Below are 20,988 nucleotides of genomic sequence, written 5' to 3'. Positions count from 1 at the left end.
CCCTCCGTGGGCAACTTCTAGTTGTTTCCTTTGCTGAACTCACTATAGAAATATTGAAACAAAAGCATATTTCAGAAATGCAATGCAACAGGCAGAGGACAAAATTATGTGAAGCTCTGGGTTTAAACCGCCTGTCTCTGATCGCGTTCACATTTATATGTTGCCTTTTAATTTTTTTCTAAGACCACTAATACAACCCCTGCATGGGTGTGATGTTATCTTTTACTTAGCTTGGCTTTTTTAACCACTCTGTACCCATCAGTTTCAGACAGTGTGACTTTTACAACTACAATAAAGTTTCTTTTGGTACCAGAAATGCAATGTAATTTTGTAGTTATATTACATTTACTCTCTATCACTCTGACAGTGGGTACAGAAAAGTATCACCCCCCTTTAAAATAATCACATTTTGTTGCTTTACAGCCTGAAATGAAGACAGACACAGTTTATGTTTTATCCAGCAAGTGAAAGATATAACACCAACATGTCAGAAAAAAATCAAATAAAAAAAAACAGAATCAATGAGTTGGAAAAAGGATCACCCCCCTCCCCTCCTAAAAATGACTTGTAAACTCAATCAGGAATAGCTAATCACCTTCTTAGTGGCACACACAGCTATTTGATTTTCAATTGTGATTAGCTGTGGTCATTTTGATTAGCTCAGCATGAAAACAGCTTTCCTGGAGCATTTCAGTCTCTGGTAATGCAACTGAAGCAAACAATCAACTATGGGTGGCAAGGCACTGTCAGAAGATCTCCAGGATAAAATTGTGGACAAATAAAAGTCAGGAGATGGATACAAAAACATTTCAAAGGCTTTATCAAGTAAAATCTATTAATAAGAAGAAGTACCGTATATACTCGAGTATAAGCCGACCCGAATATAAGCCGAGGTACCTAATTTTACCACAAAAAACTGGGAAAAACTATTGACTCGAGTATAAGCCGAGGGTGGGAAATGAGGCACCCTATTATTGGTGTCAGTGGAATAGTGCCCCATCTTTGGTGTCAGTGGGAGGAATAGTGTCCCATCATTGGTGTCAGTGGGAGGAATAATATCCCATCATTGGTGTCAGTGGGGGGGTGGAGGAATAGTGCCCCATCGTTGGTGTCAGTGGGGGGGGAGAAAAGTGCCCCATCGTTGGTGTCAGTGGGGGGGGAATAGTATCCCATGATTGGTGTCAGTGGGGGGTGGAATAGTGCTCCATGATTGGTGTCAGTGGGGGGTGGAATAGTGCCCCATTAGTGGTGTCAGTGGGAGGGGGGAGGAATAGTGCCCAATCGTTGGTGTCAGTGGGGGGGAGGAAAAGTGCCCCATCGGTGTCAGTGGGAGTAATAATGCCCCATCATTGGTATCAGTGACACCAATGATGGGGCACTATTCCCCCCACTGACACTTGCTGACCCCTGTTCCAGTATGGTGCTGCTGCAGCCAGCATATGTGGTTGCAGCAGCACCTAAGCACGGCACACTTACCTGCATCTCCTTCACTCGATTTTCGCGGGGCCGCTCAGCTCCGCCTCCTCGCCGGTGATTGGCCGCCTGTGTGCCTTTCCTGAGCTACAGTTCTGGCGGCCAATCACCGGTGAGAAGGCGGAGCCGAGCAGCCGCGCGAACATCCAGTGGACGAACCGAATGAAGGAGCAGCCGCGCTTCCTGGACCGGATCATCGTGGGACCGGAGCCAGGTAAGAGACAGCAGCCCCCTTCCCAACCCTGTACTTAGTTTCCCTTCTGTTCTGTCCCCCTGCTAGACATCTGCAGACGTTGACTCGAGTATAAGCCGAGGGGGCCGTTTTTCAGCACAAAAAATGTGCTGAAAAACTCGGCTTATACTCGAGTATATACGGTATTTGGTAACACAGATCCTCCCTGGATCGGGATGTCACAAGAGCCAGGAGGAAACTGGTCAGAGAGGCTACCAAGAGGCATACAGCAACTAAGAAGCAGTTGCAGGAAGTTATGACAAACAGTAGTCATGGTGTGCATGTAACAACAGTATCAGAAATTCTCCACAAATGTGGCTTGTATGGGAGGGTTGCACGAAAAAAAGCACTCTGCAAGAAAAGCCACATGAAGTCACGACAGAGCTTTGCCAAAACACACCTTGAAGATTCTGAAGCCACATGGAAAAAGGTGTTATGGTCAGATGAGACTAAAATTTAATTATTTGGCCTCAACACTAAACCATATGTCTGGCGGAAATCCAATCCAGCTCACCATCCATATAACACCATTCCTACAGTAAAGCATGGAGGCCGTAATATCCTGGCATGGGGTGTTTCTCAGGAGCAGGGACTGCAACACTTGTCAGGATAGAAGGAAAACTGGATGGAGCAAAATACCATCAGATTCTTGAGGAAAATCTGCTGCCCTTTGCCAGAAAGTTGTCAATAAGAAGAAGGATAACATTCCAATATGACAATGACACAAAGCACAAATTACCACACAGTGGTTGAAGGAGAAAAAAGTGAGTGGGGAGAGGAATAGTGCCCCATCGTTGGTGTCAGTGGGGGGTGGAATAGTGCCCCATCGTTGGTGTCAGTGGGAGGAATAGTGCCCCATCATTGGTGTCACTGATACTAATGATGGGGCACTATTCCTCCCACTGACACCAATGACACTTGCTGACCCCTGTTCCAGTATGGTGCTGCTGCAGCCAGCATTTGTGGTTTCAGCAGCACCTCTGCACTGCACACTTACCGGCTCCCTCACTCGATTTTCGCGGGTCCGCTCGGCTCCACCCCCTCGCCCGTGATTGGCCGCCTGTGTGCCTTTCCTGAGCTACAGTTCTGGCGGCCAATCACCGGTGAGGAGGCGGGGCCGAGCGGCAGGAGTGAGGGAGTGGCCGGAGTGACTGAAGGAGCCGCGCTTCCTGGACTGGATCGTCGTGGGAGCCAGGTAAGAGACAGCAGCCCTCTGCCCACCCCTGTACTTAGTGTCCCTTCCGTCGGAAGGGGGGGATGGCGGCGGCACCGCGCCGCCCCCCTAAAAAGTGCCGTCCTGACGTATACCGGTGTATAAGACGACCGACTTTTGAGAAGATTTTCAAGGGTCAAAAAGTCGTCTTATAGGCCGGAAAATACGGTATTACTTTATTATGTTATATAATGACAAAATTATTTCCAAATAAACAACCCCATAATAGAAATTTAAAAATTGCTCTGGTCCATAAGGGGTATACAGGCGTAAGAACTGGAGTGTTTATGGTTAAAGTTGAACTTTAACCAAAAAAAAAATAATAGACAGGAAAGAATTTTAATGCAGAAGCAACATGCTTGGTTTCCTCTGCATTACCTGCCTGTCCACCCCTGTACAGTGAGCCCCGCATGCGCAGCTCAATGTACAAATTCAGCAATGCCGAATCCGACAGAATTCCCAGTGAAATCATCTCAGCCCCGCCAATGACAGCACTGGCGATTGAGACTCGAAGGTGTCAGAGGCCGAGTGAGTAGCAGAGGGATGCTGTATCGCTGGAACTGAGGTGAGTATAGTTCCGCTTTAAAAGTCCCAATTTTCAGGTTCGCTTGAAGTGTAAGAAAATTTTGACTGGCAGAATTTGCACCAAAAATAGTCACACTTGTCTCACTTGATACTACAGAATACTATTTGTTTGAGTTTTAAACCTTATAGTGGTCTACTTGTAAACCCAAAAGGTTTTATTTGTTCTGTTATTTCTTAGGCCTCATTCACACAGGGCGTTTTTGCAGCCACTTTTAGGTGCGTCAGGCATTTTTTTCATTACTGCTTCGAAATGCCCCTCCATGTTATCATATGTGTCCATGCACACATTGGGATTGATTTAGTAAAGGCAAATAGTCTGTGCACTGCAAGTGCAGTTGCTCTAGTTCTGAGGGGAAGCTGTGAAATGAAGGGAAACTTTGCTGATTTCTATCATCCATTTATGTGCCATCAAAAATGCTGTTTTTCATTTTTCTTCCATGTGATTGGGTATTTTTTGGCAAATGAAGCTTTACCTCATTTACTAAGCTCTGAAGAAACTGCACTTGCAATGAACAGTATATTTGCGTTTAGCAAATCAACCCCATAGAATTTTAGAAGCTTTTAATGGCAAGGGCTTTGAGAAGCAGGAAAGAAACCCCACTGCCAGTGCATCTAGGAGCAGCGGAGTTTGGGCAGAATAATGCTTGGCACTACTAAAATCTTCTAATCGAGCCTAAACACTAGGCGCCTTTAGAGCTTGAGCATGAATTAATTTCAATAGCCAGAATATATTATTTATTCTGGCCGATTAAATGAATTAATGCCCAACAGCTTGACGCCTGTAAAAGCTCCTGAAAGCTTGTTAAAGCTATAGACACTTTTACAAGCGTTAAGCATTTTTTCTGCAAAAATGCTGCTAGCGTCTAGGAGGATTAAATAAATGTCCTGTGTGCATGAGACCTTAGGAGGAGAGTGACATGCTTCATCATTAAGGCCATTTTTATAGACCAGTGGTTATACTGGGGAGGCAGATACTGAGAGTCTGAGAACCGAAGTGAAGCAAATAATTTACCTTTTAGTTTACTTTCATGGCCTAAAAGACAGACACTCTCCAGGGAATAATGTGACATCTCCGTTTTGGTAACAAAAGCGTACAGGCACGCTGGGACTTTGCTGGGAGTGAACTATAACTGTACTAAAAAGTCTTCTGAGATCTCCTTAGAGCCTTTTCTCATCTGCGCAGAGTGGACTAAAACACTGCAGCAAGTGGGATGGATGGGAAGTGTTTCTAAAGAAGTCAGTGGAGGGGAAAATTTCAGCTCAATAGCTCACCATCCTGCTCTTTATTAGTCCTCTCTGCAGGGCACAGTGACAGAAGACTGTCATCTCTCTCAGTCTCCAACACTGAGAGGGGGGAGAGGTTACAGATATCATCATGGTAGCCTTTTAATGTTAGAATGTCTTATGTCTACTTGCAGTGAGGGAAGAAGAAAAACCTGGTTCTGGTTACCCGATATAAACCTTCTCAGATAAATCTTAATCAAATGGTATCCTTACAATTATAATTAACATGGGCATAATATAAAAGTGGATACTGTTCACTGGAATGAATGTCCGTTAAATAAATAAATAAAACCACAGGGAAAAAGAAAAAACGTTAGCGGATATAAAATGAAGGCACTAGGATTTACCTGCAGCAGCTTTATCTGGTTCATGAATGCCCAACAGTCAGGATGTTCTGAACAAGCTCTAATACTTTGTGGTAGTGTTGACTCTTGCCCTCCCCTCCTATTGGCCCAGCACTTTGATGGGCTGCTGAACTGGGCAAGGTGTCACAAAGTGACAGAGTGGTCAAAAAGGCTCAGAAATTGGGCATACAGGAAGCTATTAACCACTTCATGTCCGGACATTTTCACCCCCTTCCAGTCCAGGCCAATTTTCAGCTTTCAGTGCTATCACACTTTGAATGACAATTGCGCAGTCATGCAACAGTGTACCCATAGCATTTTTTTGAGACAGATAAAACTTTATTTTGGTGGTATTTATTCACCACTGGGATTTTTATTTTTTTTGCTATATAAATGAAAAAGTCCAAATTATGTTTTATACAATTTTGCAAATAAAAATATATTTCTTCATAAATCTTGGTCAAAATGTATTCAGTTAACTTTTTAAAAAAAGAAATAAACCACATTAGTTTATAACCAAAAATTATAATTTGTCAACATCTTTATATTATAATTTATGCTTTTTTTTTTTTTTACATACTGTCACCCTAGCAGTACAGTGTCACCATAGTGACACTGTACTACTTTTGGGGGGTGATGAAGATTCTTTTTTTTTACACTGATTACTCTAACACCCATAAAGGCTGTAAAAGCAATCATTTCTCCTTCTCTCTGACTGCATTCTTGCAGCCATTGAGAAATACTGTGAGAGCTGTGATTGGTCACAGCATGTTACATGGTACAAGGCGGTTGTGAATAGCCTTGTACCATGTGACCTCTGTGATCATTCACAGATTTCACAAGTAGTAAGCAATGATATCAGGAAGTGACATCTTGCTTACTACTGTTCATGTGATCACTGATTGGCCAATCACACACACAGCGATCGGTGTTCGGATACAGGGGGCACCGGATTGCGGTGCCGCACGCTCCTAGGGAGTGCGCATAGGCTGTGAATGTGGGCGCCGTTTATAAACGGCAACCCACTCCTGCACTGCTCTCGTCCGGTCATTTATGTACATGGGGCCGGATGGGAAGTGGTTAAAGCTGTTGCACCATTGCAATATTGTGACCTGTACAATTTTCTGTATTTCACTTACTAAATGTTCAATGTTGCTGCAACTTATTTATTTTTTTTTAGTAAATTCAATAACATTTTTACCTGTTAAAAAAAGCTGTTTTACCAGGATTCTTTTTTATTTTAGTAATGATTTGTTAGGGGATTTGCAGGTTTAAGGTGTTTTAATGACAGAAAAAATGTAATAACAGTAACAATTCCCTGCCGAATCTGAGCCTGCACATAGTATATCAAAATGAAAATATCAAGCTAGGATTGATGAATAAGGTTAAAGAATAAATGTGTTTCAAAGAGATATGTAGACAGGATCACAACAAGGAGTGAGGAGAAAGGAGATAAGGCAGTTGTTGCTTTATGATGCAAAGACTGTAGAAAGATCTTCTCTATTTGGGTAAGAAATGTTAGATAAGCTGTTAAAACTGATGTGATGCCTGATGACACTGAGGACAACAGAGTGGTGGACTCATTTCTATCTTGAAAGAGTGGCCAACCAAAAGGCCAACCTTTTACAACTGTAATCTCTTCACGCAAATATAAATTTATCCACCCTAAGTAACCATTCACCATTTGAAGGTGGGACCAGAGATGTCCAGTACTTGGCAATGAAACTCCCAGCCGCATTTAAAAAACAAGGTTTATTTTTCAAAAGACATAATAATTTTGAAGAACATACATTCGCTAGGAGCTATTTGCACGTTAAAAACAGATTTATAAAACAATGATTGTTACTTTCACCAAATTTTCACTGGTGGTGAATTACTCCCTGTAATTCAAAACATGTGCACTAAGAATACTCATGTGCAGTGAATGTTTAGTTAATGTCACATTCACTGCTTTATAAATACTGAATGTCCCCAGCTGTTTATGAGTTCCCCATGTCTCTACCATTCATACAATTGCAGAATTAAATGCATTAGGACTTGTGTGTTTCCTAACAGAGAATCTCTGAATCAAAAACAAAAATGTTTCGGCTGTTCTTGAAATCTCACATATTTTATGTTCTTATAGTTTAATGATTTATGTGGTAAACAGGTTTTGCCCACCTACAGCGCTGAGCAAACCCTTTGGCGCTATATAAACTCGATGTAATAATAGGTTGGTTTCGTCCTAAGTTGGGTTTTTCTTTTTTTTTGTGTGTATCTTCAATCTTGTGTTTATATTTATATTATTTTATCGGTTGCATTTCAACTGTGTGGATTTGTTTCTTCCTTTGGTCAATGGCCATGCTTGCCTGACTTTTGTAACTCCTTTATTTATTAAAATTTTTTGGTAATTCTTTTATTTATTTATATTGCCAGGGATTACATAGTACAATATATGCAGAAAAAGAAGACCAAATGGCATGTAATTAACCAAGTTAAGGGTATGCAGGGGTAAACTGGAAATATTATACAACAAACTGACTTAAAGCGGAGCGCCAACCAAAAGGGGAAGTTCCGCTTTAAGGACAACTCCCCCGCTCTCCATTAAGGATTGGCACCTTTGGGGGGCGGGTACCAAAATTTGACAGGTACCCGCTCCCACTTCAGGTCCGATCACCCTAGGCGATCGGAAGTGGAAGGTGTCCTCCCTTCCTCCCTATAGTCTTTTGGGACACGTGACAGGTCCCAGAAAACTACAGGACCATTCATGAAGCGCAGTGCTACTCGTACATGCGCAGTGGGTACCCGGCTGTGAAGCCACAATCTATCACAGCCGGGTGCTCACACTGAAGATGCCGGCCTCCTGGAATACAGGACGGCCGGTGAAACAGGCTGCAGGGGACACACCGCGGGACCGGTAAGTGGCAGTTTTTTAAAAGTCAGCAGCTACAGTTTTTGTAGCTGCTGACTTTTATTTTTGAGTGGAACGCCGCTTTAAAGAATGAAAGCAAACAAACAAAAAAAGAGCTCTGCAGTCAAGAACCAAGAGGACGCATGCAGTTCTACACTTCTGACAGTACACTGTACATGACCGATAAAGCAACAAAGAGAAGCGGTTTTTGGGGAACATAAAGGAAGCCTCCAGCAGGAAGAGATAAGGTAATTAAAACTGCTTTCTATGTTACCCCTAGTCAAAAAAAGCATTTAATCCTTGCAATGTGGGGGAGCCCCAACTCTTTATTTTACCCAGAGTTCAGCTATAATACCGCCTTATTATATTTAGCAATACTGCCGACACAGCCAGCAGAGGGTAGAACAGTGGAAGTGACACTGTCCTAAAACTTAGTATAACTACAGGCAAAACATTTTTATTAGTTTTGGATAGAGTAAAAAGGGATTAGAACTCTTGTCAGTTTTTTTCTGTCTGTGTCCCTGTTAAGGAGATTCAATCTCTCTTTTTGTCCTTTTCACCATTACTATTGAAAGGAAAAACACAAATTTTGGGTTGTCCCCAGAAAAGATAAGAGGGGAACTCTTTCAGTGGGGACACTAGTTATAGTGACCAGGGGGTCCTCAAAGAATTCCCTTTATTTGCAGATATTTCCTCTCACTTCCTGTTTGGCTATGGGAAAGGAAGTGAAGGGAAATCTCTGCAATGGGACACAGATGAAAAACATTCTGCCAGGGGTTACCAAAAAGGTTTTGCTTTTAGTTCTACATTAAGGCAAAAGTAAAATCCATACATTTCATGAAGAGCAAAAAAAGTACTCACCTAAACGTTTTCACCAGGTTGTGCAATTCTTTAGATACATCACTGTATGCAATCTGAAGAGGCACCAAAATAGCAGGAAGTCTGTAAAGAAGAAAAAAAAGTAAGCATTTTACATCACCTATGGTGAATATTATACAGATCTCTATTTTTATATCAAAGTATCAATCAGATAAAAACGCCTAACTGCTGCAAAACAATGACTTTCAGGTTTCACAAATCTACTCACACATAGAATGATTACTGCCAGGAAACACTGTTCTGATATCAGATTTTATATATCATTTTTAGAGAATATATTAACCACCTCCCATCCGGCCGTTGTATATAAACAGCTGGACGGTGGCAGTGCAGGGTCGGGTGGCCATTTATAAATGGCCTCCCCGCCCCCTGCTTGTGCGCGCTCCCTGGGAGCGCGCAGCATCACGATTCGGTGCCTCAGGACACAGTGGAACACCGATTGTCGTACAGGACCTCTGTGCGAGGTCCGGATCATGTGATCACTGATTGGCCAATCAGTGATCACATGCAGAGTAGTAAGCAAGATGTCACTTCAAACATAATTGCTTACTACGTGTGAAATCTGTGAATGATCACAGAGGTCCCATGGTACAAGGCTATTCACAACAGCCTTGTATCATGTGACAAGCTGTGACCAATCACATCTCACACAGTAGTTCTCAATGGATGCAAGAATACATCTAGAGAGAAGGAGAAATAATTGCGTTTACAGCCTTTATGGGTGTAAAAGCAATCAAGTGTAAAAAAAATCTTCATCACCCCCAAGTAGTACAGTGTCACCATGGTGACACTGTACTGCTAGGGTGACAGTATGTAAAAAAAACAAAAAAAAAACAAAAAAAACAAATAAAATAAAAAAAATAAACTAATTTGGGTTAATGTTTTTTACTAAAAAGATAGCTGAATACATTTTGGCCAAGATGTATGAAGATTATTTATTTGCAAAATTTTATAAGAAAAACACTTTTTTTCAAAATTTTTGGACTTTTTCATTTACATAACAAAAAAAAAAATAAAAATCCCAGTGGAGAATAAAAACCACCAAAATAAAGCTTTATCTGTCTCAAAAAAATTCAAAAAAATTCATATGGGTACAGTGTTGCATGCCCACACAATTGTCATTCAAAGTGTGATAGCACTGAAAGCTGAAAATTGGCCTGGACAGGAAGGGGGTAAAAGTGTCCGGACTTGAAGTGGTTAAAGGGCAACGGTACCTTTAGTGCTCCCTGAAGGCAGCCTGAAAAAATGCTTAGATGTCTTTCGGCTCCAGCAATCTTCACTGTGTGGGCCAGCCCAGTGCTGTACAACTTTTTCTCATAAAATGTCCCCACCAGATATACCTTTTAGTGCACATGCATGCCACAGCTCCATTCATTCCTAAGGGTGGGCTGTATTGTGCTGGACAGCTAGGGTACTGCTCACGAACAGGAATGAATGGGGTTGCATCAAACATGCCCAGCAAACAGGGGTACTTGGGAGAGTTTTTACTGCAAAGGCTATATGGTGCTGAGAAGTGAAGACTGTTGGAATGGCGAGTATTTTAGAAGGTTGCAATGCAGGGACATTGGGGGAATTACACTCACATATCAAAAAGATGGAATAGAAAGCATGGATGTACAAAGCCTGCATTTGCAGGTTTAAGGCTTTTAAGAAAACATTTTTATCATTCCTTTAACTACATTGGTATTTTAAATTTTCCTTCACAAAAGGTTTTACTGAATTTTATAGGTCACAGAGGTGTCACAGACATCCATGAAAAACAACATATTCAGAAAAGAAGGTATATGGGCCAGTTCACACTACATGCATTTCAGTGTGCTTTTTTTCTGCATCCAAAACGCACAGAAAGTAGGTTATATAGTTGACAATGTCATAATTCACATCAGTGTTTGCAGTTTCAGTGTGTTCCAGATGCAGAAAATAAAAGTAGAACAGGCTGCATTTTTCCTGCATACAACTATACTGGAACATGGTAAAAAGCTTAAAAAATGCACTGGAACGCACCAAAACGCACATGTCCCTATTTAGATTGAAGAAAAAGAGTAAAAGATGAACTGGAATGCACAAAAAATGCACATGTCCCTATTTAAATTGAAGAAAAAGAGAGTAAAAAATGTACTGGAGCGCACCAAAACGCATATGTCTACTGCAAAAACGAACCGGAAAGCGCCAAAAACGTGCATGCAGAAATGCATCTGGAACGTATCTGGACTGCGTTTCTATAGTGTGAACCGGCCCAGTGTTTTCCATGTATTCCAATGGCCCTAGTTCACACCAGTGCAGTCAGTTCCAGGTACAGAAAAAAAGGAGAACGTGCAGTATTTTTTCTGCACAGAACTGTACCGGAACATAGCAAACTGCATCAAAACTGCACCGGAAGAGAGTATGGTGTGAATTGTAAGCAAAAACGTATCTGGAATGCATCCGGAGTGTGTTTTTGTGGTGTGAACTGGCTCGAATAGTGACAAACACAAGCTTGTCATATAATATGAGGAGGTTCAGGAGGCTGACAATTATCGATAATATGGTTGGCCAAGAGAGGGAGTGAGGACGTTAAGTTGAAATGGAAGGACCACTTGATGACACAATTTACGAGGGATCGGATCGCCAATAAATTTAGTTTTATGACGGGTAGGGAGGAGTGGACAACAGGATCACAAGGAATGGGTAAAGGTGGGGGTGGTACTTGAAAATTCCAAATACACACATTGGTAGTTTTGACCTCTCACTGACTAAGAAATTAGGAAGGCTGTTCCCCTTCTGCTATTCTGACTGTTGTACTGATCCAAAACCTTCAGCAAACATACAGTTCTAACTTCATTATGCTCAAGAATGTTCTAGGTCAGAAAGATGACGCAGAACAGATTTTTTTCTTGCACCTACTGGAGTATGTAAGGTTGGAGTATTAATTATATAGGTAAAAATGTTAAAAGATAAAATGCTTTTTTGCAACTTTGGAGAAGATTTATTGAAACTGGAGCTCTAAGAATCTGGTGCAGCTGTGCATGGTAGCCAATCAGCTTCTAACTTTCAGTTTTAGCAATAAAACCCGGACGCCGATTGTTTTTATGCAGAGTTGCACCAGATTTTGCACTCTACAGTTTTAGTAAATACCCCACTTTTTGTTACAATTTGCCTTTCTTGTACACTCTGCAGTCATATATGATTTTCCAAAACGGACAAAAAAAATATCAAACATGGCTTTCATGTAGGTGGGGGGCTCTCTGTTCCTCTCAGTAGATTTTCTCTTATTAAGATCTTGAGACTGATCCTGCGACTGAAACACTAATAATTATTCTGTAGTTAGATCCCTCAGCTGATAAGGGCATTAAACCTACAGCATTTAACATCGCCCCATTATAAATGTATAATAAAAAAACAGTGAAAAATGCATACTGGGTTACAATTTTGAGGGTCATCCATAACAAAGAGTTATACTCTGCTAGGTCACCTACACCATGGCCTGCATATTATTTCCCCATTTATAACATGCGGGCTGTGGTATGGCATCTGCAGTGCCTCATGGGGTTCCCCCTGCTTATTGCAACTGAGGATGTTGTGTGATTGCAGTAGAGCCAGTCATGTGCCTTGAATTAGTTAAATGTGTGGTATCTTTTTTTTTTTGTAAAGTAGCAGTATGGCCATACTGCTGCTTTAAAAAAAACGTACCCGTTACTGATGACTGTGATCTGTATTACTTTTAAATGAACATGTCTGCTGATTAATTTTTACACTGCAAAATATTTTGGTTACATTCCTATAGCTTTAATGATGATGATTAAGTCTTAAAAAGTACTACAATACAACAGAATAGTTTGTATAGAAGTATCAGCATTAACACACATCTGGCTGATATGCTGAAGAATACTGCTGATAACTGGGTATCATCATCAATAGGTAATAACACCAGGGACTGTTGATCCAGGGAATATCTGATTGCCTCCTGCAACAAATTGGATCATGCTTTAGTCTTCTGTCACACCAAATCACTTTGAAATCGCACGAATTCAAGTGAAGTCAAACAATTTCAAAGTCGGCTGTCAGTCTGACTTCAGGTGCGGCTTCATGCACAGATGTCTCTGCAAGTTGTACCTGAACTTGCAAAAAGTAATGCATGAAGTACTTTCCAAATCGGTGCGACTCCGGCGGAGTTGGAATCGTGCCAATATAACAGCTTCCATTGCGGACAATAGGGTTCGACTTGCCATGCAATTTGAAATGAACAAATCGCACGACAATTCGCACTGGTGTGATTGGGGACTTATTGGGCTTTTTTGCCTTCCTTTGGATCAATTATGGGTATGGGATTGTGTATATGGAGGTTTTCTTTTGTTTATTTTTTATACTGGTTGAACTAGGTGGACTTGTGTATTTTTCAACCTGACTAATTTTGTAACTAGTTATAGTTACTAACAAAGTATAAAATGTATTCAATGACATTTAAACCCCGGTCACATCAAGCCCGACTTTGAAATTCAAAGTCGAGGACATGCTGATTTCAGGTGCAATTTGCAAGACATCTGACACAGATGTCTATGCAAATCTCACCAAAAGTAGTGCATATAATACATTAGGAATCGGTGCGGCTCCGACCAAGTCTGAACCGTACCTATATAACTGCTGTAATTGCGGACAATAGGGTTCGACTTGGCATGCTATTTGCAAATCGCATGCCAAGTTGCACCCAATGAGACCAGGGTATTACAACCATAAAACAATACATTTACATAAATATCTAAATTTCTTATAAACCACCTTGTGTTCACTTCTCATTCGTGCTATTCACAATATTTCTGTATAATCTCTGCAGTTTGATTTTAACGTTTTAAAAGTGTAGTCAGTTGCTTGCTGAAGCCAGACTTGGGGAGGGTGATAAAACAACTTAACACCCAGAGGCCTGAAAGATTAGATGACGTCCTTCAAGCTTGGACATAGTAATACTGATACTAACAACTTTGCTGGGCTTCCCTTCCAAAACTGTGGTAATATTACTTCATATTACTCCATTGTACAACTGGCTCAAAAACTAGCATAACCTGGCTCTGGCATTGTGACGTTTCGGGAGCAGGTCCAGTGTAACACTCTAAAGGGAGATCCATGTTCAGATCGCTCCTCAAAGAACATTTGACAGGTGGTGAGGAAGCATTGTATTGCCTTCTCACTGCTTGTTTTAACCTATAAAACCTGGTACTAGAGTACCGCAAACACGTGCATTGCATACAGTTGAATGGGTTACGATCAGCAGACGGTGCTGCCCACTGAACGTGGCAGTGGGGATCATTTTTTTCATCGCAGCCACAGCATATGCACCCCCTCCTCCATTGCCTTTGCAGAATATGGGGGAATGGTTTGGCTAGGCATTTTTACCCCCCCAAACACAAGTGTAAGGCAGAGTCCTGATATATATGTTTAATCCAGGTCAGTGCTTTAGAACATACAGAACTGCATGATAGCTTCCTTTAATACTGCACAAAAACACAGCAGAAAACTTACACTTTTTTCAGCTTCTCTAGTACAATTCGTCTGCGAATTTGCTGCTGAGAACAAGAATCTACAAGAGGCAACGGTGGAGCCCACGGAGCCTCAGCCTGGAAAAAAAAAAAAAAAAAAAAAAAGCATAAAACTTGTTTAGAAAATAAAAATTGTCGGCATGGCTGAGAAAGTAAGGCTGGAAAACAATATTGTTTACTGAGCAATAGCCTACATGTAATGGAACTGAAAAAGTGCCTTGGAGAGGCTATGAAATGTCTTCAAAATTAAAGAAAAAACTATGGATCAATGTGACCATCTACTACCATGATATACCATGACCTGTATAAACGAGAACTTTCATAGACAGCATACCAGTGGATATAAAGTCTACACACCCCTGTTAAAATGCCAGGTTACTGTGATGTAAAAATTGAGACAGAGATAAATCATTTCAGAACTTTTTCCACCTTTAATGTAACCTATAAATTGTATAACTCAATTGAACAACAAACAAATCTTTTAGGTGGGGGAGAGTAAATGTAAAAAACGAAAATAATACGGTTGCATAAGTGTGCACACCCTTAAACTAATACTTTATTGAAGCACCTTTTGATTTGATTCCAGCACTCAGTCTTTTTGGGTATGAGTCTATCAGCGTGGAACATCTTGACTTGGCAATATTTGCCCACTCTTCCTTGCAAAAACACTCTAAATCTGTCAGATTGCGAGGGCATCTCCTGTGCACAGCCCTCTTCAGATCACCCAACAGATTTTCCATTGGATTCAGGTCTGGGCTCTGGCTCGGCCATTCCAAAACTTAAATCTTCTTCTGGTGAAGCCATTTCTTTGTTGATTTTGATGTATGCTTTGGGTCGTTGTCATGCTGAAAGATGAAGTCCTCTTCATGTTCAGCTTTCTAGCAGAATACCAAAATTGACTGGTATTTGGAACAGTTCATAATTCCCTCTACCTTAACTAAGTCCCCAGTTCCAGCTGAAGAAAAACAGCCCCAAAGCATGATGCTGCCCCCACGCTTCACTGTGTGTATGATGTTCTATTGGTGATGTGCAGTGTTGTTTTTGCGCCAAACATATCTTTTGAAATTATGGCCAAAAGGTTCAACCTTGGTTTCATCAGACCATAACATATTTTGCCACATAGGAGACTTCAAATGTGTTTTTGCAAAATTTAGCCAGGCTTTTACGTTTTTCTTCGTAAGAAAAGGCTTCTGTCTTGCCACTCACTCTACCCCATAGCCCAGACATATGAAGAATACGTGAGATTGTTGTCACATATACCACACAGCCAGTTCTTGCTAGATATTCCTGAAGCTCCTTTAATGTTGCTGTAGGCCTCTTGACAGCCTCCCAGACCAGTTTTCTTCTAGTGTTTTCATCAATTTTAGAGGGACATCCAGTTCTTCATAATGTCACTATTGCGCCACATTTTCTCCACTTGATGATGACTGTATTCACGGTGTTCCATGGTATAGCTAATGTCTTGGAAATTATTTTGTATCCTTCTCCTGACTTGATACCTTTTAACAATAAGATCCCTCTGATGCTTTGGAAGCTCTCTGTGGACCATGGCTTTTGCTGTAGGATGCGACTAAGAAAATGTCAGGAAAAACCTACTAGAACAGCTGGACTTTATTTGGGGTAAATCAGAGGCACTTTAAATGATGCAAGGTGTGTACTGAAAACTATTAAACATTTAAACATGATTTTGAATGTTATTGCTTAATTCTGAACACAGCTACATCCCCAGTTATAAGAGGGTGTGCACACTTATGCAACCACATTAGTTTAGTTTTTTAAGGTTTACTCCCCCCCCCCCAAATATTTCAGTTTGTTTTTCAATTGAGTTGTGCAGCTTATAGGTCACATTAAAGGTGGCAAAAGTTCTGAAATTGTTTATCTTTGGCTAATTTTTTTACATCACAGAAACTAGACATTTTAAACAGGGGTGTGTAGATGTTATAACCCCTGTACATGCAGTTTGCTTCTTAACCTATACTTACATGATATGTGGCTTGTTGTGTTACAGTTTTAGAAGGTAAACTTGTCATTTCACAATAAACATTAATTAAAGTAAATGAGAAACAGTTGGAGGACAGATACATTTAATGGCACATACTAGGAAATGCCTTCAAGGCACTCCTAAAATTACAAAGTCTCAGGCCACCATACTTTGGAATTGCCAAATAAAAGTCCTAAAACTGACCCCTATTTTGGGGTTACCATCGCAACACCAAGAAGTTACCTCTTTTCCCAGGATAACTTTGCTAATGACCCTAAGGTGGCAAAGGGGAAGTTAAGGACAGAAGAGAAGTATCATAGTTAGGAGACTTATCATTATGCTTTCACTATCATCCTTTCAACATCACAAAACATCATTGCAAGCAGCATTTAACTCAAAGCCACAAGAACATGCTTACTTGAATAAGACCCAGCATCATGGTTCAAAAGAAGATGTATCTAAACCCCCAAAAACATAAAATGAGAGGAAAATGTATCTTTACTAATCTCATCCTTTGCAGAATACCTTGTGCTATAAATCCAAATAATTATTTTGATTACTAATTTCAACAGTTCATCTTTACAATTTCCTTACATTATCCTAGTACTGCATATTGTATCCTTTCAAGAATAACTTTACCCACAATATAGGCAGTGCATCAACCCTTCAATGTCATTTTACTTCTATCAACTCACATTGGTTGCACCAACGTCTAGCCCCATAAAATGGGGTATGGGGAATCTTTCAAAATACTGACAAGCACAGCAGAGGAAGCAGTGATGGTGAGCAACATAAAAACAATATAGTGGTGGATCTTCATTAATGAACTATATAGGTATGTACTGCTGTATATTAGAACTGCCAAGCAAATTCCATGAAGAAAGGAAAGAAAAGGTTTTAACAATAATGCTCATGTATATCTTTTGGTAATGAACCACACAATACCAGACTCAGATAAGAATTCTGAATTCTCTGTCTTGTTTAAGACTCAGCACTAACCTTTTTTGAAGCACTTTTGCCTTCTTTTAACTTTCCATTTTCTACCTCTTCAGGCAAAACATAATGTCCTCTAAAAAATTCCTGGACTCGAAGTTCCATAAGTTTGGTTTCTTCCTGAAGTTTGGCAAAATCTGGAAGAGCATTAGATTCATCATTGTCATTTTTGAAAGGTAAACACTCATTCAAACTTGCAGAATTTGTATCCTTAATGGCTTCAAAGCTAATGTCATCTTCATCCAATTCCTCAGTCTGGTCACTGGCAATAGGAACCTCTTCCTTGGGGACTGGAGGTTCTATTACATAGCTGGTTCCAAAGAAATATTTCACAGTCTCTTCTGATTTCCACCCGTTTAGTGTCTGTGTGAGGATGTCAAGCATGCTCCCTTTGACTGTCACTGGAGGAATTTTGTCTTTTAGTGCTGTCTGAGAACTTCTGGACTTTGAGATTAATCTTCGGAGATGCTCAGCACCAGTTTTGCTTACAGCTCTCTGAGTCACACAAGCAGTGTCCACCATGGCGCTTCCTGTAGACTGACCATCCTCTGTAATGTTGACTATGGCCTTTTTAGTAGCTTGGCTAAAGTCTTTTTCCTTACAATCAACTGTCCTTTCATGATCATTAATACTGCAAGTATTTAATCTTTCTGCAATTTCTGACACATTCTGTTTTATATCTACAATGTCAGGAGTTTCATCTTGCTGTGCATTAAGAAGACTTCCCCGTACTGATCCAGAGTTGTCAAAACTTGGTTCTGTGGTTGATATAACAGTGGACACAAAGGCCTGCTTTTGCTGACGGTTATCCGTCTCATTGTCAGAAGAGCTAGAGTCACCATCTTTTATCACGCGTTTAGGTTTCTCAATTTCTGCAGATCTGATGCGTCTGTCTGCTAGTTTGATTTCCTCTCCAGAATGGCCACTGAAATAAATATACAATGCGGCTGTTAAAATTTCTATATTGCAGTGTAACATTTTGCTATAGAGACAAAGATTTAAAAGGAATCAGTAATGGCAACATGAACTGAACATTAAACAATAAGTCCATCTTTTGTAAACAAACTAAATTATATATATTATATACACACACATACACACAGTATCTCACAGAAGTGAGTACACCCCTCACATTTTTGTAAATATTTTATTATATCTTTTCATGTGACAATACTGAAGAAATGAGGGAACCATGAATGCCAACATGTACTGTGACATACTGAAACAGAGCATGATCCCCTCCCTTCAGAGACTGGGCCACAGGGCAGTATTCCAACATGATAACGACCCCAAACACACCTCCAAGATGACCACTGCTTTGCTAAAGAAGCTGAGGGTAAAGGTGATGGATTGGCCAAGCATGTCTCTAGACCTAAACCCTATTGAGCATCTGTGGTGCATCCTCAAACAGAAAGTGGAGGAGCGCAAGGTCACTAACATCCACCAGCTCCGTGATGTGATGTCGTCATGGAGGAGTGGAAGAGGACTCCAGTGGCAACCTGTGAAGCTCTGGTGAACTCCATGCCCAAGAGGGTTAAAGGGAGTGCTGGAAAATAATGGTGACCGCACAAAATATTGAAACTTTGGGACCAATTTGGACATTTTCACTTAGGGGTGGACTCACTTTTGTTGCTAGTGGTTTAGACATTAATGGCTGTGTGTTGAGTTATTTGAGGGGACAGCAAATATATATATTTTATATCTTTTCTGCAAGTAAAAAAAATGTGCAGTTATTTTTTTTACTCTGCAGTCTGTAAACCATTGCATCCGGATCCTGCAGACCCTTAGTAAGCTGTCCTGCCCGTATCTCCTATGGGCAGGCAGTTACTGAACTGCAGGAAGATTCAATGATCTAGGAGAGATTGAGAACTACAAGCTGCCGTCCATGACATAGCTCTCTGAATGAATGAGGCAGCCGTGTGGGTAAAGCCCTGCGTGACCGCGCTCTCTTAAAATTGTGACAGTGGGTGTAAGATGAAGATCCTAGCCTGCTGTTACGGAGGGGAACGTTATTTGGAAGAAGAAGGTACAGGAGGTCAAACATGTTACATGTTCTAAGCTAAAAGCGGGTGATTTGTTTTAATCTTCTCTCCAATATTAAGATCCTATTTGATGTGTGACAGATTCAAGTGCAACTAAACACACCAGTTTAACGGTTTCACAATACAGTTACATTCAAGGCATGACTTGAATGATAACTGTTAGAGTTACTAGTATGCTTATGTTAGCTCTACAACGTACTGTCAAGCAATCAAATGGCTGGTGTCAAGCAATCAAACGGCTGGTGTCATAGCTGTAATCAAGTAACACCAGCTTTCAGGTCAAATGCAAGTTAGATAGAGGCTAACTGCAGGTCAAATGCACCTATCAATGAATTCTGACTGGTCTCAAAAGCATCTCAAACTGATGTTAAGCTGATGCCATTGACACAGACTTAAACTTCATGTACATGAGCCTACCCTGACCACCAACCACAGGAAACAGCAAATGGCGGCAAAATCACGGCAAAACGTGGCAACTGCGGTACCGTGTTTTTGCCGTGTTGCATTTTCCTGTGGTCAAAACGTTCTTATACTGAACGCGATTCTTCCTCATTCAGGAGAGGGAGGTTTAACCTCACCTAAACGTGGCAGCTCCTAAACTCTGCTAAAAGCCTATTTGTGCATGGACACAGGCTTTCATGGAGTTGAGTTTAGGAGCTTTGGCAAAAAAATGCCAAAAGCTCCTAAAAACTTGAGTTTAAGAGCTGCTTGTGTACATGAAGTCTTAGGCCCCATGTACACGGGACGTTTCTAAATGATGGAAACGGATTGCTGGAAAATGGTTAAAAAATGTTTGTTTAGCTGCGTTTGCATACCGTATTTATGTTTAGAAGCATTTTTTAAAGATAAGCACAGGAGAACCTCCCAATTGCCCAAAATGAACTGAAAAGTGGTAAATTATTAACTATTTCAGACTGTTTCAGAGAAATACAGAGAGTAGAAGCAGACACAACAGCATGTGTTCAGATTAGCTTAGGTGTGAGTTGCTCATTAACATCTCTTATTTCCAAGGGTGGGAAAAATGTCTGGTGGAGTGAGTCATTAAGGCTACCTGGCAGGGGGTCTTCATGAGGAATTTGAGGTGTGAATGGTTATTAACATATCTTTTGTTTCCAAGGGTGGGAGAGGTCTGAGGTGTGAATTTGTCATTACAATGTGTGACAAGCTTGGTAGGAACATCCTGTGTTCAGTGTTTTGTCCATCGAAGTACCTTGAAAATGCTTTGCATGTATTTTTCATGATGAAAAAAGGCTCTGGACAGCATCGGGAATTGGAAGAGTTAAAAAAAATTTAAAACGCAAATGTTTTGAAATGCGATTTGCCACGTTTAGCGTTTGAAAGGCTGATAAAATCGACTACTGAGCACATGTTTTCTGCGTTCAAAAAACGACTGTAAACGAAGATGTGTACATGGACAATAGGAAAGCATTAGGGTGAGTTCAGGGGCTGCTGAAAAAAACGCTGAACAGCTCCTAAACGTGAGTTTATCAGCTGCAGGGTACATGAACTGTGTTTGTCATAGTTAAACTGCTGTGCAGTACATAGCAAAATCCAGGCTTAAC

General features: G+C 40.8%; 1 protein-coding gene across 1 annotated transcript in view; it reads right to left on the bottom strand.

The window, feature by feature from the left end:
- RPAP2 (RNA polymerase II associated protein 2) overlaps window positions 1-20,988 on the bottom strand; it is an 88,906-nt gene that overhangs the window by 44,210 nt on the left and 23,708 nt on the right. Inside the window, exons 8-10 of the mRNA XM_089668940.1 lie at window positions 17,391-18,309; window positions 14,394-14,488; window positions 8,883-8,963 (exon numbers count right to left, since the gene is read on the bottom strand). Coding sequence (XP_089525066.1) covers window positions 8,883-8,963; window positions 14,394-14,488; window positions 17,391-18,309 — 1,095 coding nt within the window. The remainder of the gene's footprint in view (window positions 1-8,882; window positions 8,964-14,393; window positions 14,489-17,390; window positions 18,310-20,988) is intronic.

The sequence above is a fragment of the Staurois parvus genome, unplaced genomic scaffold, assembly GCF_062004578.1.
Source record: "Staurois parvus isolate SC_StPar_1 unplaced genomic scaffold, SC_StPar_1.0 ptg000066l, whole genome shotgun sequence".
Lineage (NCBI taxonomy): Eukaryota > Metazoa > Chordata > Amphibia > Anura > Ranidae > Staurois > Staurois parvus.
The sequence above is the reverse complement of the archived record's forward strand: the minus strand, read 5'-3'. Positions and strand labels throughout refer to the sequence as shown.